Raw genomic sequence first — 18,263 nt, 5'->3', positions numbered from 1 at the left:
GGCGGTAGTTGTGGCTGAGAACTTTTGCTCCATCACACCCTGGCCTGACACAGCCTGGACACTCACTGCCCGGACACTGCTGTGTCTACAGCGTACACTGCACCGCCAATGATCCCTTGGCATAATATCAGGACAGCGGCCCCCCTATGAACCTATTGTACACACTGGACTGCCAGCCTTATCTGATATCCAAAGCCACTCCAAAAAGGACATATTGCACCTTATGAACTATCACTTAGCAGTGACACCACTTACCTGATGATCCCTGACACTTCACTTAAAGGGCGACCAAATGATAAAGGCCATTTTCTGGCTGAAATGTCTTCTAGCTGTCGCCTAACTAATAAACATTCACTTGAAGCATATTTCTTCCATTTGTATGTGTGCAGTGATTCTACATTGAATCTGTGTCTATGGGACCTGTGGTTCCTTTTCACTAGCACCATATACCAAAAGTCTTCAGTCGAGTGCTAACCATCTACATTATATACTACCTTTGGTAAGTGTACCTGTGTCTCCAGGTCCAACTTTTTCAGAGTCTCTTCTGCAGAGGACTCTCTTCAGTTGATTTCACACAAACAGACAGTCCCGTTGAATGCTTGAGCAATGAACTTTACTTGAAACATGCACATAACGGTTCTTTTCAGGATTTACAGCAGGCTTTACAATACACAGTTCCTGCTCTGTCCCTGTCTCCTCTCTCTCCTTGTCAGCATATATATCAGGCTCTGCACTACACAGCTGCTTCTTTCTCTCTTTCCTTCATCTTTACTAAGCCCGCTTCCGGAACGGACGGTGCTTACCGGTCCTCCAGCGTCCTCTGTGCCCAGTCTTACTTTAGCGGGAGTCCCCTTCAACCGCTTTGTCCCGGTCTCTGGATTGACCGTCCACACAATAAGCCGCCACATTGCGAGTGACCTGTCCATACTGCTTATTTCTTTTCTAGCACCTACAGCCGCAGTCCCACTTATACTGTGCTGTCAGTGACTCTTTCAATGCTTTCCTTCTCTCTCGTGGCCTTCCTGGCCCTGATGCTGCCTGCCTGGACCTTGGACTTCAGCAGCGCTGACTGCCCTGACAGGGTGCTCCCGCCCAACTGATTCAAATTCTCGGCTGTTCTGCACCCTAACTGTCACTAGCTCCTCCCACATTAACCATCTTTTTGCTGAAACTCTCTGACCCCCACCTAGTGGATAAACTTGGGAACTACGCTTTCCTTATCTACATAACAGTACATTTACATGCCAGGGATATGCACATGGACAAGACATTACAAGTAATATTTACGGACAGCTCCTTGTGTCCCTTACATAGTCCTTATTCCCACTACTTTCCAGTTTCCTTAAAGGGAACCTGTCACCCCCAAAATCGAGGGTGAGCTAAGCCCACCAGCATCAGGGGCTTATCTACAGCATTCTGTAATGCTGTAAATAAGCCCCTGATGTATCCTAAAAGTTAAGAAAAAGAGGTTAGATTACTCACCCAGGGGCGGTCCCGGTCCGGTCCGATGGGTGTCGCGGTCTGTTCCGGCGCCTCCCATCTTCATCAGATGACGTCCTCTTCTGGTCTTCACGCTCTGGCGCAGGCGTGCTTTGCCCTGTTGAGGGCAGAGCAAAGTACTGCAGTGCGCAGGTGCTGGGCCTCTCTGACCTTTCCCGGCGCCTGCGCACTGCAGTACTTTGTCTGCCCTGTTGAGGGCAGAGCAAAGTATGTCGGAGCCGCAGCGTGAAGACCAGAAGAGGATGTCATCCTTTGAAGATGGGAGGCCCGGGACCGCCCCCCAGGTGAGTATAATATAACCTCTTTTTCTCATCTTTTAGGATACATCAGGGGCTTATCTACAGCATTACAGAATGCTGTAGATAAGCCCCTGATGCCGGTGGGCTTAGCTCACCCTCGATTTTGGGGGGTGACAGGTTCCCTTTAAGGGATGTGACCGTTCACATGACTGATTTCTTGGAAGGTCCTTTAGCTTCAGTGTTGTGCTGTTTCAGATCTGCAGTACATGGACAGTGCAGGTCCCCTTCAGCATTAGTGATGTGCAGATTTAGCTTCCTCTTCTCCTGCCCTGTGCTGATCAATCAGACTCTTGCAGGAGGAGACAGAACTTTTCCACAGAATAGTTTTCACAAAGGGCACAATATGAGCCCTTCTATCAACCTCAGAGGAAGCTGCCTCCAGACTTTAAGGTTATGGAAACAGAGTTTTGAGAGCTGAAACTCCCAAGTTTTTTAGTAGGATTTGAAGTGTTTGTGCTCCATTTCTGCTGGAAAACAATCCTCCCTCAATGTGAACATACCCTAAAATGACCATACTGTTTAGCAAGTTTTTTCTTCGAAGAAGTTTTATAGTCCAAAAAATACATATAATTTGTTCAACGTAAAAATTGGAAAATATATTATGGAAGGTCAGTACTATTTGACAATAGTGTATTAATTAATCAGCCTACCTGTTACACTAGATGTGAATACAAGCTGTAAAATAAGTAGCAGAGGGTTACCTTCAGTTTCCGATAACATTTGCAAGTGGGCAGATCCTAAGCTGGATACAGACACAATTATTACTACTTAATGATCTAATCAATCTTACTTTACCTGAACCATAATAATTATGGATGTTAATCTACCGAGGACTCACTTTGTTCATAGATATGCTGTTTAGGCCGCCTTGAAAGGTCCTGATATTTCTGTTAATGGAAAAACCAGTACCGGTGCTGTCCGTGTGCATCATCTGTGTGACACGTACTGGAATAGAACGCAGAATAGAAATGTCAGATGTTTAGGTGTCAGATGTGTAAAGATGGATATGTCAGGTATAGAAAGATAAATATCCGTGAGAGATATAACTAGTGCCGTGTGTGTAGTTTACTGAACTTGTGTTTAGCTAATAAATGAAAAAAGTACACGCGGTCCCTCCTATTTTTCCAGCCAAGGTAAAGCATACAGCTGCAGGCTTATATCATGCTGGGAATGTCCCTGGTTATTGGACCCTTCCCAGCCTAAAAATACTATTCCGCAGCTGCCACCAGAGAAGTGGCGCATTGCCAGTGTCTGCCCCGCACTAGGGCAATCGGGGTAATGGTAGTTGGGGCTGAGTACAGTTGTGATTTGTCAGGAATAACAGCTGCCAGCAACCCCTGGGTTTCATAAGGGAGAGGTGTCCATCAGACAGCTGTATTACTAGCCCGGTAATAAAAAATAAATAAATACTTTATTTGAATGTGGCAGTGCAGGCACCAAACCAACATGCACTCTGCGTTATTTAATTCCTATGCATAACATTGTGATGATCAGCCTTTGTACACGCAAATGGTCTAAAACCCCTATTAAACCCAGCGCAGTAGACCTTGCACTGCTTGGCATGCAGGGTGGTTGTATGTCCGCTATGGACAGAGTAGGTTAATGTAACCACAAAATGTCACCATGAAAAACCTTTGTGATGACACTTGTCTGATACTGGTTTATGAGGTGATTTTGGTAGTGTAGTTTAGCCGTGTACAATATACAGAGCCACAATAAATTTGTTTTTGTGTTAATTGATGGTTATAGTCAACTTATGGTTGGTACTGATATGCCATGCATATCCCTGCATTTAATATTTTGATAATAAAGGATTTTTGGTTTACTATACTCGTATAATTTCTGGGCTTTTCCATTAGCCTGTAAAAAGAGGAGTTGTAACTTATTGCATGAGTTTTGTGACACTGTTACAAATAGGCCTGGATATGGCAAACCTTTTGGTTAATATTTATAAGTAGAAAAAAGATGTGTAGAAAAGTTCACACAACAGTGACCCTATTTAAGGGAAGCTGTCAGGCCCCCCGTGCCCCCCGAACCACCAGCCGTGGTCAGCATAGGAAATCCCCTGCCTAACAGTCCCATTGTTACATTACGCACAAGCAGATCTTTAGAAATGGTATTTCTAAAGTCCTTTTATGATATGTAAGCGAGGCCTGTGACTAGTCAAAGGGCGTTGGTGTCCCCAGACTAGTCTGCCCACTTAGATGTTATCACGCCCCTGTGGGTGTGGTAACATAACGTACAAGCATCGGCGTCATTGCTAGCGCTAAACATTACACGCGGCTTCTTCCCCTCGCATCATTGATCATCTGAAGCCGGGTGTACATGTGCCGGCTTTAGAGAGGCCACTGTGTATGATCGGAAGTCTTCTGCATCTAGGTGGGCCGATTGGTCTGGGGACACGAACGCCCCATCAACTAGTCAAAGCCCTCATTTACAAATCGTCAATGGACGTTAGAAATGCTTTTTCTAATGCTCTGTGTGTAATGTAAAACAGGGACTGTTAGGCAGTGTGGTTACATGTGCAGACACAACTGCTGGTGGTTGGGGTACCACAGACCTGACAGGTTCCTTTTCTTTTTTTTTTTAATCAGATATTTTTATTGAGCATAATAAAGATAATAGTATCCATTCAAATAAACAAGGTACATTTGTTTTTTTGATTTAAAAGAAACAACCCCTCCCCTCTGAAGTCCCAATTCCAACCAAACAATACTCCTGGAAAGAAGAGAAGAACAATACATACATATATAGTATTAGCCCCTTTTAACCACAATCTCTCAATTATTCCCATCCAGCCATGGCTGCCACAACTTTTGAAAAAAGCCCATCCTATTTCTCTTATTATATATACTTTTTTCGAGCTGGACAATATGATTCGCCTGTGCAATAAACTCTCGTCTAGTAGGAGGTTCCTCCCTAATCCAATACCTTGCAATCACCTTCCTTGCAATGAACAGTAATCTAGCAGTTGCCATTTTGACAGTCTCGTCGGCCAGGATTTCCTCCACATACCCAAGTACACAAACCACAGGATCTCTGGGAATCGAACACCCATAGATCACCCCAATCTGGTTCAACACTACAACCCAGTAAGCAAATAGTCTAGGACAAAGCCATAACGTGTAGTATGCCCGCCTGAGACTGGGAGCACCTAGGGCACCCAGAATCGTCTTTCAACCCAGCTTTAAATAACATATCAGGTGTCCTATATGCCCTATTTATCACATACAACTGTGACAATCTCCCAGGTTCACTCATCGATAACCTGGGTATGTATTCCAATATAGATTCCCACCTATCGTCGTCTATTTGCCCCAATTCGGCCTCCCACTTCCCTCTGGCCTTTATAGGGTAATCTGTTAGAAAAGTGTGTAGCAAATCACCATATACTTCAGATATAGCTCCTTTTGTTCCATTGTTATTTAGTATAAAGTCCAACATTAGATCCGTCTGAATCACTATAGGCCCTCTCCTTTTCTGTGCCTGAAATGCATGCTGAACCCGTCTGTATTGATATAGTTTTAACCCCGGGAACTGAAACTCCTGTTGCAGCACATCGAAAGGCTTAATAAGATTCCCATTATGAATCAGCTGACGTATCAACCCAATGCCTTTTTCCTTCCACTCTCCCATTCCTTCCATATGATTGAATTCTTGAATAGAGGGGTTATCCCAAATAGGTGAAAACTCTGTGAATCTCACAACCCCCCTTATTCGTTTAAGCGTCTGCCATACCTTATGAATTAAATTTATGGTGTGAAAACCAGTTCCCAATTTCTTAAATAGTCCTGCTTCTAGGCCCTGACACAAGGGTCCCATGCCAATAATATATACCAGACTGTTATGACCCTGACTTTCCTCAAGCTCTTTCCCCCAACCCCTAAGATGTTGGCTCTGCGCAGACAAAAAATACAACCAGGGATTAGGCAGGGCAAGTCCCCCCTCATCTTTAGGTCTCTGCAGTATCTCCTGCCTAATTCTCGGACTCCTCCCACCCCACACTAACTCTCCAAATAATGATTTTAGTCTACGGAATCTGGTCTGTGGGATCCAAACCGGAGAGTTATGTAAAATATATAAAACCTGTGGCATCACAACCATCTTAAGGAGATTTACTCTACCCACCACTGACAAATGCAACTTATTCCACGCTGCTATTTTGGCACGTAATTTGGTTATTAGTGGCTCGAGATTGAGCTCCTCAAATCTAGTTAAGGGGAGAGACACCTGGATCCCTAGATATTTAAATTGTGAAACCACCCTTAATTTTGTACCTTCTTCCACTTCCCTCGTACAATCCACTCCTCTGTCCACTCGTAAAACACATGATTTATCCTAGTTGATAATCAATCCTGAAATTTGCCCAAATCCTTCAATTAATGAAATTACATTTCTCAAAGGTTCCCCAGGACCCTCAACAAAAAGCAAAATGTCAGCGTATAGAGCAATTTTTTCCTCCATTTTCCCGTACACAAACCCCTTTACTAACTGAGACCTTCTGATAGCTGCTGCCAAAGGCTCCACCGCTAGAGCAAACCGCAACGGGGACAACGGGCACCCCTGCCGCGTACCTCGAAACTATTGAAAGCTGTCTGACAGTGCATTGTTCACTCTGATTTTAGCCACTGGAGAGGAGTATAGGAGCCTCACCCATGACACAAAAACTGGCCCAAACCCACAGCGATCCAGCACCGACCACAGGTATTGCCATTCTATACTATTGAAGGCTTTGTGTGCATCGAGGGAAACCACCACCCTCTCACCAGCATTCTCCGCCGGTATCTGCATATTGAGAAATAACTTTCTCAAGTTGATGGCAGTGGATTTATTAGGCATAAAGCCCGATTGGTCCGAATGGACCACCTTTTCTATCACCCGAGTCAGTCTGTTCGCCAAGGCCTTAGCCAAAATCTTAACATCTGTTAGGAGTGATATTGGTCTATATGACTCCGGCAACCGTGGATTCTTATCAGGTTTTGGGATGACCACAATAATGGCCTCCCTCATGGAAGCGGGCAATACTCCCCTCTCCAGTGACTCCTCAAAGACCCCCAATAACCCGGTCAGCAACTCCTCAGAAAGGGCACCATAGATCTCAACAGGGATGCCATCAGCCCCCGGAGCCTTCCCCCCCGCCATGGACCCCAGGGCACCCTCCAACTCTTCCACCGTAAGCGGCCTATCTAACCAATCTCTGTCCTCAGCTTCTAGTCTAGGTAGATTTGCCTCTTCTAAAAATCTGACAATTTCTCCTTCTCTCTGCCCTGTGTGTGATGCATACAATTTGCTATAAAATCCCCTAAAACCTTCCAAGATTTGGGCCCCCTGTGTTGCAATATTACCATTCTCTAATTTTAAGGCATATACGTGTGTCGAATCCCTCTGTGCAGACGCTACCACTGAGAGAAGGTGACCCACCTTCTCTCCTTCCGCGTAAAAGGCCTCTCTTTGGAAAGCTCTCGCTCTCTCTGCTTTGCGCAAGTGTAATTTGTTTACCTCCTCCTGAGCCATCTTCATACGATTCACGGTGTCCTGTGAACGCAAACTACTAAATTCAGCCTCCGCTGCCCTCAATTCCTCCAATATCCCTTTGTCATATTCCCTTGTTTGTGTTTTATGTCTAGATATCTCTTTAGATAATATCCCCCTCAAATAAGCCTTCATGGTGTCCCAGGCCACATGTTCCGCTGCACTACCGTCATTAATTTTAAAGAATTCCTTTATCTCTTCCCCGATCTTCCCCATATCAATAATTTGTAACCAGAGGGGGTTTATCTTCCAACCCAATTTAGTCATCCCCCAGGGCCTTCAATTTGAAATGTTACTACCACTGGACTGTGATCCGACACTATTCTAGGCAAATAATCCACCTCTTGTACCAACCTATCCATTCCTTCGTTACCCAGGGCCATGTCAATACGAGACAAAGAGCCATAAGTCGCTGAATAACATGAGAAAGAGTATGTATCAGTATTATGCACTCTCCATAAGTCTTTCCATGCCAGTTCTTTCAAATAGCTACCGAAAGCTGTCAAATTCCCCTCCTTCCTCAACGTAGCATGCTGCCCCCTATCCCAGTGATCGTCAATAATATTAAGATCCCCTATTATGAGCAATGGAACTCCTCCCCATCTGCCGGATAAATTTAGGATTTCCTGTAGTTTTTTCCCTGAGTACGGTGGAGGAATATACACCGACACAACACACACCAGTCTAGCGAACAATTTACACACAAGGAATACATACTGTCCATCACTATCTATTACCACCTCTACCTCCTCGAACGGTACGCCTGCATGCACAAGGATTGACACTCCCCTAGCATAGGCCGAGAATGTCGCATGGTAAGCCGCCTTCACCCATCTTTTTTGCAATATACCCGTTTTTTCTTTTACTAAGTGAGTTTCCTGAAGGCACACCAGCGAGGGTCTCTGTTTAACAATATACTGCAAAATAGCCTTACGTTTTGTATCATTCAATAGGCCTCTGATATTCCAGCTCAAAATTTTAACTCTATCTCCCATCATTTTGCATAATAGTTAACCTTCTCTTCCTCTTTCCATTGGTCTCCCTTACCCCCCTAAACTGGGCCCACCTATCCAAAACTCCCCCCCAAGCCCTCATTATAACAAAATAACCCCTAACCTTACCCTTCCCTTCCCTCAAACACTTCCTCCGCCAAAACGTTATAACAATCAACGTATAATCTCCTACTCCCTCTCTGTATGAGAAAGGGGAACGCACTGTTACTATCCCAGCAGTGGCTCAAAAGCCGATACCAACCATCAGTAGATTTCCCACTACCTTTCAGTCGTTCCTCCCCCCGCCCTTTAGAAACAGAATATAGAAACAGTTGCGCCGCCGAACACAACCTTAGCGCACAGGAACCACATATAGATTCCTCTAGTAAGATATCAGAATCAGGTTCCTTTTTTAAGTAGGAGAGAGAGTAAAAAGTGTTACTCATCTAGGTGATTGCATGGTGCCCCCGTTTGGAATTTCACCTGGTGCCGCCTCATGGCTGTGGGAATCCCAAAGGTAAGTATTCCCTTGTAGGGAATAAACGCACTTTGAAGATGGGCTGCACGGATGGAAAATAGTGCAAGGTTTATCAGCGAGGGTTGTTTCATCCAGACTACGCATTTCAACGCCGAATTGGTGTGTTTTTAAAGTCATGAAAAAACCTAAATGGTTACCTTTTTTTTAACCAAGCATAGGGAAAAAATAAAATAACACCGGCATCAAATTAGATCTGCTCGTTAGTCTGCATCTAAAAAGGAGTGATCACACCTTTGGAGAGCTGTTGCACCAAGTGGACTGACATGAATCATGGCTCCAACACAAGAGATGTCAAATGAAACAAAGGAGAGGGTTATCAAACTCTTAACCCCTTAAGCCTCGAGGGTGGTTTGCACGTTAATGACCGGGCCAATTTTTACAATTCTGACCATTGTCTCTTTAAGAGGTTATAACTCTGGAACGCTTCAACGGATTTTGGCGATTCTGACATTGTTTTCTCGTGACATATTGTACTTCATGATAGTGGTAAAATTTATTCGATATAACTTGCGTTTATTTGTGAAAAAAATGGAAATTTGGCGAAAATTTTGAAAATTTCACAATTTTCCAACTTTGAATTTTTATGCCCTTAAATCACAGAGATATGTCACGCAAAATACTTAATAAGTAACATTTCCCACATGTCTACTTCACATCCGCACAATTTTGGAACCAAAATTTTTTTTTTTTGTTAGGGAGTTATAAGGGTTAAAAGTTGACCAGCAATTTCTCATTTTTACAATACCATTTTTTTTTAGTGACCACATCTCATTTGAAGTCATTTTGAGGGGTCTATATGATAGAAAATACCCAAGTGTGACACCATTCTAAAAACTGCACCCTTCAAGGTGCTCAAAACAAAACCACATTCAAAAAGTTTATTAACGCTTCAGGTGTTTCACAGGAATTTTTGGAATGTTTAAATAAAAATGAACATTTAACTTTTTTTCACACAAAATTTATTTCAGCTCCAATTTGTTTTATTTTACCAAGGGTAACAGGAGAAAATGGACCCCAAAAGTTGTTGTGCAATTTGTCCTGAGTACGCTGATACCCCATATGTTGGGGTAAACCACTGTTTGGGTGCATGGCAGAGCTCGGAAGGAAAGGAGCGCCGTTTGACTTTTCAATGCAAAATTGACTGGAATTGAGATGGGAGGCCATGTTGCGTTTGGAGAGCCCCTGATGTGCGTAAACATTGAAACCCCCCACATGTGACACCATTTTGAAAAGTAGACCCCCTAAGGAACTTATCTAGATGTGTAGTGAGCACTTTGACCCACCAAGTGTTTCACAGAAGTTTATAATGCAGAGCCATAAAAATAAAAAATCATATTTTTCACAAAAATGATCTTTTCGCCCCCAACTTTTTATTTTCCCAAGGGTAAGAGAAGAAACTGGACCGCAAAAATTGTTGTGCAATTTGTCCTGAGTACGCTGATACCCCATATGTGGGTGTAAACCATTGTTTGGGCGCATGGCAGAGCTCGGAAGGGAAGGAGCGCCGTTTGACTTTTCAATGCAAAATTGACTGGTATTGAGATGGGACACCATGTCGCGTTTGGAGAGCCCCTGATGTGCCTAAACATTAAAACCCCCCACAAGTGACACCATTTTGGAAAGTAGACCCCCTAAGGAACTTATCTAGATGTGTTTTGAGAGCTTTGAACCCCCAAGTGTTTCACTACAGTTTATAACGCAGAGCTGTGAAAATAATTTTTTTTTTTTTTTCACAAAAATGATTTAGTAGCCCCCAGTTTTGTATTTTCCCAAGGGTAACAGGAGAAATTGGACCCCAAAAGTTGTTGTCCAATTTGTCCTGAGTACGCTGATACCCCATATGTGGGGTAAACCCCTGTTTGGGCGCACGGGAGAGCTCGGAAGTGAAGGAGCAATGTTTTACTTTTTCAACGCAGAATTGGCTGGAATTGAGATCGGATGCCATGTCCCGCTTGGAGAGCCCCTGATGTGCCTGAACAGTGGAAACTCCCCAATTCTACCTGAAACCCTAATCCAAACACACCCCTAACCCTAACCCCAACGGTAACCCTAACCACACCCCTAACCCTGACACACCCCTAACCCTAATCCCAACCATAAATGTAATCCAAACCCTAACTTTAGCCCCAATCCTAACCCTAACTTTAGCCCCAACCCTAACTTTAGCTCCAACCCTTGCCCCTAACCCTAGCCCTAACCCTAGCCCTAATGGGAAAATGGAAATAAATACATTTTTTTTTAATTTTATTATTTTTCCCTAACTAAGGGGGTGATGAAGGGGGGTTTGATTTACTTTTATATCGTTTTTTTATATCTGATTTTTATGATTGGCAGCTGTCACACACTAAAAGACGCTTTATTTAGCAAAAAAGTTTTTGCGTCTCCACATTTTGAGACCTATAATTTTTCCATATTTTGGTCCACAGTCATGTGAGGTCTTGTTTTTTGCGGGACGAGTTAAAGTTTTTATTGGTAACATTTTCGGGCACATGACGTTTTTTGATCGCTTTTTATTCCGATTTTTGTGAGGCAGTATGACCAAAATTTCTTTTGGGGGAGGCGTTTATACCGTTCCACGTTTGGTAAAATTGATAAAGCAGTTTTATTCGTCGGGTCAGTACGATTACAGCGATATCTCATTTATATAATTTTATTATGTTTTGGCGCTTTTATACGATAAAAGCTATTTTAGAAAAAATAATTATTTTGGCATCGCTTTATTCTGAGGACTATAACTTTTTTATTTTTTTGCTTATGATGCTGTATGGCGGCTTGTTTTTTGCGGGACAAGATGACGTTTTCAGCGGTACCATGTTTATTTATATCCGTCCTTTTGATCGCGTGTTATTCCCCTTTTTGTTCAGCGGTATGATAATAAAGCTTTGTTTTTTGGCTCGTTTTTTTTTTTTTTTTCTCTTACGGTGTTCACTGAAGGGGTTAACTAGTGGGACAGTTTTATAGGTTGGGTCGTTATGGACACGGCGATACTAAATATTTGTACTTTTATTGTTTTTAGCGATCTGACTGACAGTGCTGCAGGCTTACCAGCACCTGCACTGGACCCGGAAGTAATCCCTGCAGGACCCGGATGCAGCCCCGCGGCCATTTTGGATCCGGGGCCTGCAGGGATAGGAGGTAAGAGACGCTTGGAGCAACGCAATCACATCACGTTGCCCCGGGGGGCTCAGGGAAGCCCGCAGGGAGCCCCCTCCCTGCGCGATGCTTCCCTATACCGCCGGAACACTGCGATCATGTTTGATCGCAGTGTGCCGGGGGTTAATGTGCCGGGGGCGGTCCGTGACCGCTCCTGGCACATAGTGCCGGATGTCAGCTGCGATAGTCAGCTGACACTCGGCCGCGCTCTCCCCGTGAGCGCGGCCGATCGCATATGACGTACTATCCCGTCGGTGGGAATTAAGGCCCACCCCACCTCGACGGGATAGTACGTCATGGGATTAAGGGGTTAAAAGAGGGTAAATCATCACGCAACGTTGCAAAAGGTGTTGGTTGTTCACAGTCAGCTGTGTCTAAAATCTGGACCAAATACAAACAACATGGGAAGGTTGTTAAAGGCAAACATACTTGTAGACCAAGGAAGACATCAGAGAGTCAAGACTGGAAACTTAAAGCAATATGTCTCCAAAACAGGAAATGCACAACAAAACAAATGAGGAACGAATGGGTGGAAACTGGAGTCAACGTCTGTGACCGAACTGTAAGAAACCGCCTAAAGTAAATGGCATTTACATACAGAAAAGCTAAACGTAAGCCAACATTAACACCTAAACAGAAAAAAAACAAGTTTACAATGGGCTAAAGAAAAGCAATCGTAGACTGTGGATGACTGGATGAAAGTCATATTCAGTGATGAATCGCGAATCTGCATTGGACAAGGTGATGATGCTGGAACTTGTTTGGTGCCGTTCCAATGAGATTTATAAAGATGACTGCCTGAAGAGAACATGCAAATTTCCACAGTCATTGATGATATGGGAATGCATGTCAGGTAAAGGCACTGGGGAGATGGCTGTCATTACTTCTTCAATAAATGCACAAGTTTATGTTGATATTTTGGACACTTTTCTTATCCCATCAATTGAAAGGATGTTTGGGGATGGTGAAATCATTTTTCAAGATGATGATGCATCCTACCATAGAGCAAAAACTGTGAAAACATTCCTTGAAAAAAGACACATAAGGTCAATGTCATGGCCTGGAAATAGTCCGGATCTCAATCCAATTGAAAATCTTTGGTGGAAGTTGAAAAAAATGGTCCATAACAAGGCTCCAACCTGCAAAGCTGATCTGGCAACAATCAGAGAAAGTTGGAGCCAGATTGATGAAGAGTCCTGTTTGACACTCATTAAGTCCATGCCTCAGAGACTGCAAGCTGTTATAAAAGCCAGAGGTGGTACAACAGAATACTAGTGATGTTTTGGAGTTTTTTTTTGTGTTTTTCATGATTCCATAATTTTTTCCTCAGAATTGAGTGATTCCATAATTATTTCCTATATGCTTGGTTAAAAAAAGTAACCATTACTGACTACCACATTTTTTTGTTCTTGATTTTGTTTAGTGTTTCTTAAAGCCAGAAAGTTGTCATTTGAAATGACTTTAGTTTTGTGCCATGTCTGTGATCTGCTTTTTTTTTCTACAAAATTAAGCAACTGAATTAACATCCTCCAAGGCCGGTGATTCCATAATTTTTGCCTGGGGTTGTATGAGAGCATCTCTCCCAGCAATGTAGAAGCTTGCTATTCCCCCTCCCCCACACTGACTGCAGTAAGATGAGAGCTGCAGAGTTATTTGTAATGACACACAGCTCTGCTCTGCTGTCCTTCACTGCTTGTTATCACAGTAGTGAGGAGACCAGCCCTGACATTATCTAGGGGTGTTGTTTTTGTGTTTTGTTTTTTTTTTCATTTGTCCAATCATAGGCAAGAGGCATCACACAAAGTCCTGCTGGGAAAAGTACCATACATGTCTCCAGAAATTGCATTATAACTTCCCTTGGACTTAGAGAAAATTGTCATATAAACTTTACTAGCTAATATCACCGCCAAACAGACGAGAGATTAAAAGCGCTATAAACTATGTTTTACTCTGCAGCCATTATTCCATGATGGGGGCAGTTTATCATGCTCAGACTGGTAAAAGGTTCTCTGAATGTTGGCTTGGTTTTGTGTTTTTCATCTATAGGCATCAAGCTGATGATGATCGTGACCGTAACCCTTCAGAGGATGAAGATGAAGAGAAGCCTGGAAAGAGAGTGATGGGTCCAAGAAAAAAGTTCTACTGGGATGACTCAATAAGGTAATGTCACACAAAGACAATAACTTCTAGCACCAAGTGATGAAGAGGAGGGAACCTCCCTATCCTGCTGCCTGCCAATAATAATGATAATTTTATTAATATGGCACCTACATATTGTGCAGCACTTTACAATTAGGCAGAAACCTGTATAGACAAAGACAATACAGAGTAACATAGTTCATCAGTTCCAGTAGCGGTGAGGGCCCTGCTCACAAGCGTACACTCTACTAGGACATGAGGGGACACAATAGGGAGGACGTGCTTTCATTTCTAGGCATGTTAAGTCATATGTGATTGTGGCTGCTAGAAACTAACGCTTGTTTTTCCCTTCATCGCCTATTAGGAATTTACTGTGCAATCTAGTAAAGATTAAACTGGGGTGTTATGAGCTCGAGCCTAATAAAAGTCAGACTGCAGAAGACTATCTGAAGAACTTTATGGAAACTGAAGTGAAACCCTTGTGGCCAAAAGGCTGGATGCAGTCCAGGTAATTGAGTCACACGGTTGTGCTGTATTATCAATGCACGACTTCGAGTTAATGCTGTTTGCCTTTTTCTTCTATTCTATAGACTGCTTTTCAAGGAGAGTCGCAGTGTACATAATCACCTCACTTCTGCTCCGTGAGTATACACCGCATGAGACCATTTAGTGCCAATTGTGTGAGGCCTCAGATGTGATACGCAGACGCGGGTATCCTCTATAGAAAAGATTAATTTCATAAAATAGGCCGTGATACAGGTTTCACACAATACACAGTCTGAATTAAAGTCCAGTGACCATTCATCAGTCTGATGGTCACTATAAAAGCAAAGTAAACTTTGTAGTCTGTCACACTCCAGACAGTTCAGCACCTATATGATGGTAAGATGTTTTGGAAACCATTAGTTGAGGTGTCTACAACCCGGCACATTTCAGTCCTTTGTGACCATGCAAATTACCATAGAAAGCTTTGTGCAAACAGGGAAAGGATATTTAGCTCTGAAATTCACAGGTTTGTGAATGCAGCTCCTGTTCCCCTGTCAGTCTGATATTTCCATCACCTGACACGACAGGCATGTGACCACTGCATAAGGCGGTGGATTACTGCTTAAACTTTGGAGGATGAGCGGTGTTCAAATCTGAGCAGACACTTAAAGTGGTATTCCCATCTCCAAGATCCTATCCTAATATTTTAAAATTCCGCTCTGCCACCATCATTGTGTGGGCGGCGCGTGCACAGTGGGAGCCGGTGTCCTGTGTACAGGGCTTCAGTAAAATGGCGCCGGAGGTGACACATGCGCAGCTCAAGATCTCTGCTCATTTCAGGGTCAAATTCTCAATCTGAGCATGCGCTGCTTCCAGCACCATTTTATTGAAGTCCTGCACACATGCCACCCTCACAGTGATGGCGGCGGCTCAAAATTTTAAAGAGGCAGGTCACTGAATAATCAGTGACCTGCACAAGAAACAAAGGAGTCTGGTGTTAGAGAACAAGAAGATGACCCTGCACCCACGTCCCACACCGAAGCAAACTAGACATCATTTTCTGAAAACTCCACAAGGTGAGTATTCAGCTGCCACTGAGCGGATCCCTCCTCATCAGGCATCATATAGTCAGCATCACAGCGCCGTTATCGCTATGTCTTTAGTTTATAGGACTAAATTCTGCTGACTGGTTCTCTTTAAAACCAGTGCAGTCCTGAGCCTCAACCTAGTGACCTTTATCGCCTCAGCGTGGCTTCATTAGGAGAATGGTTCTTTTTGTTAGAAATCTAAGCCTTTTACTGCTTTTCACCTACCCAGCAATGATTTAGGGAAAACTGCAAAACGTTTTCATCATAACCCCTCACTGAGGTAGGATAGGTATTAGAAGCCTGTTCACTTTTTTCTTTATTTTCTATTTTTATTTATTTAGATTTTTTTTAATGTAAAGCAAAACCTTTGTTAAGGGATTATCCAGGACTTTTTTTTTTTATATATTCTATGTGGCCAAGTATGATCAATAGGTAGTTGCTATCTACCTGCTTGTTCTGCTCTCCGGAATCAGGGTGGTCAGAGAACTGCTCCTTGCAATTCAAACGCTTCCTACAACGTTTGTAGACAGCGCAGTTCCCTTCACTTATGCTTTGCTCTGTCAATGGGACATCACTGCCGTCATTCTGCTGATTGACAGCGAGTTACATTGCATGAGCAGTATAGTGAGAGAAGTCTGTTAGTGACGCTGGAAATCGGAGTCACTTTCAGAAATCGTTGCACTGCTCATGCGCCCACTCTTGCAATGTAACCCACACTGACTTGGGTAGTGGAGAGCCGACAGTCAACTAACATGACGATTGCAGTGACGCCATGTCAACAGAGCAGGGTGGAAGAGAAGAAACTGCTCTGTCTGCTTAAAGTCACAGGAAGTGAGCAAATCGCCATTAGGAGCCCTTTAAATGGATATTCCCATCTCCAAGATCCTATCCTAATATATAGTTTTTGTAATATTAGCGAATACCTCCAAGTAGAAATTAAGTATAGTCCTTCTGATAAGCTATGTTGCTCACCCCATGTGCAGGGCATTGCAATAGCTTAGGTATTCATGGTTACGACCCAACCACTAACTAATAGTAATGAACAAGCGTGCCAGGATAATGTTATCCGAGCATTCTCTTTTGCTAACTGAGTGACTTTGGTGTGCTCGGAAAATATGTTCGAGTCCCTGCGGCTGCATGTCTCGCCGTTGTTCGACAGTCACAGGACATGCGGGGATTGCCTATTTGATAAGCAACAAAACATGTCTTCGAACAGCCACGGGGACTCTTAACATATTTTTCGAGCATGACAGTCTTTCGGAAAGCACCCGAGCATGCTCGGATAACACCTTATCAAAACACATTCGCTCATCACTGCTGATCAACTGTCTCCATGGATACCTAAGGCTTCTTTCACATTTCTGTCGGGACTCTCTCGACCTGCTGCGTCGCCGAGACATAGCGACAGACGTGTGTCAAAACGTATGTGACGGGTGCACTGGACCCGTCATTCTGACGGACCCGTCGAGGCTATGTGCACCTGTTGTGTATGAGTCTTCGCAGCAGTTTTCCGCTGCAGAAACGCATACACAACACAAACCAGGTTAAAAAATAATAATAAAAAAATAAAAAATAGCAATATTCTCACCTACCGGAGTCCCGCGACTTGTCGCGAGATTTCGCAATGTATCACTAGGAATGCTAGCTGCCAGGAACATCGGTAAAACGCTGTGCGGGACGCCGGTGGGTGAGAATATTACGATTTTTTATTTTTATTTTTAACATTATATCTTGTTACTATTGATGCTGCATAGGCAGCATCAATAGTAAAAAGAGAAAGAGAGCGAGAGAGAATTTCCCTGACGGGAAATTCTTCCAGGCATGCTCAGTTTGAAAAGACGGGACCCGTTGCTGGATTCCTGCTTTTCACAGGCAGCAACGCATCCTGCGCCCATAGGCTTCCATTGTAGCCAGTGACGGGCAGCGCAGGATGCGTCGCTAACAGATTTTCCGACGTGCAGAAAAAAACGTTCCTCTGAACGTTTTCTCTGCCCGACGGACCGTTTTTTTACGCAGGATCCAGTGCACGACGGATGAAACGGATTGCCATCCGTCACAATCCGTCGCTAATACAGGTCTATGAGAAAATGCAGGATCCTGCAAATTTTTTTGCAGGCATTCTCAAAAATCTACGTATCTCGACGGGAGCTGAAACACGGGTGTGTGAAAGAGGCCTAAGCTTCTGTAATGCTCTGCACATGGGGTAAGCAACATAGTTATCAGAAGAACTGCATTTCTAATTGGAGGTATTTGCAAATATTATTACATTTTAAGTCTTTATAGCATTACAATGCAAACTGATAAAGTAATATATTACATTTGGATTACTAATTTAGTTTTGCTGATTAGCTGTGCATGTTTTTTTCTGTTTTACTCTTAGAGCGAAGAAAAAAGTTATTTTGGTCCCAAAGCCCAAAGTTAAGGTATTTATATTCAGGTTTAGCAGTTAAAGATCAATATTGACATTTTATTGGTTATTCTACTCATAAAATATTTTCTGTTGGTTCATTTTCATAATTCAGATTCCTGCTTCTGT

The 18,263-nt window shown here is 43.3% G+C and overlaps 1 protein-coding gene across 3 annotated transcripts in view; it reads left to right on the top strand.

Annotated features, from left to right (window-relative positions):
- UBN2 (ubinuclein 2) overlaps window positions 1-18,263 on the top strand; it is a 155,057-nt gene that overhangs the window by 103,814 nt on the left and 32,980 nt on the right. For all 3 annotated transcript variants that reach the window (XM_077275887.1, XM_077275884.1, XM_077275886.1), the window contains 4 exons: window positions 14,061-14,174; window positions 14,518-14,661; window positions 14,744-14,794; window positions 18,108-18,150. In XM_077275887.1, coding sequence (XP_077132002.1) covers window positions 14,061-14,174; window positions 14,518-14,661; window positions 14,744-14,794; window positions 18,108-18,150 — 352 coding nt within the window. The remainder of the gene's footprint in view (window positions 1-14,060; window positions 14,175-14,517; window positions 14,662-14,743; window positions 14,795-18,107; window positions 18,151-18,263) is intronic.

The sequence above is a fragment of the Ranitomeya variabilis genome, chromosome 8 (genome assembly GCF_051348905.1).
Source record: "Ranitomeya variabilis isolate aRanVar5 chromosome 8, aRanVar5.hap1, whole genome shotgun sequence".
Taxonomy (NCBI): domain Eukaryota; kingdom Metazoa; phylum Chordata; class Amphibia; order Anura; family Dendrobatidae; genus Ranitomeya; species Ranitomeya variabilis.
This window is presented reverse-complemented; position numbering and strand designations above follow the sequence as displayed.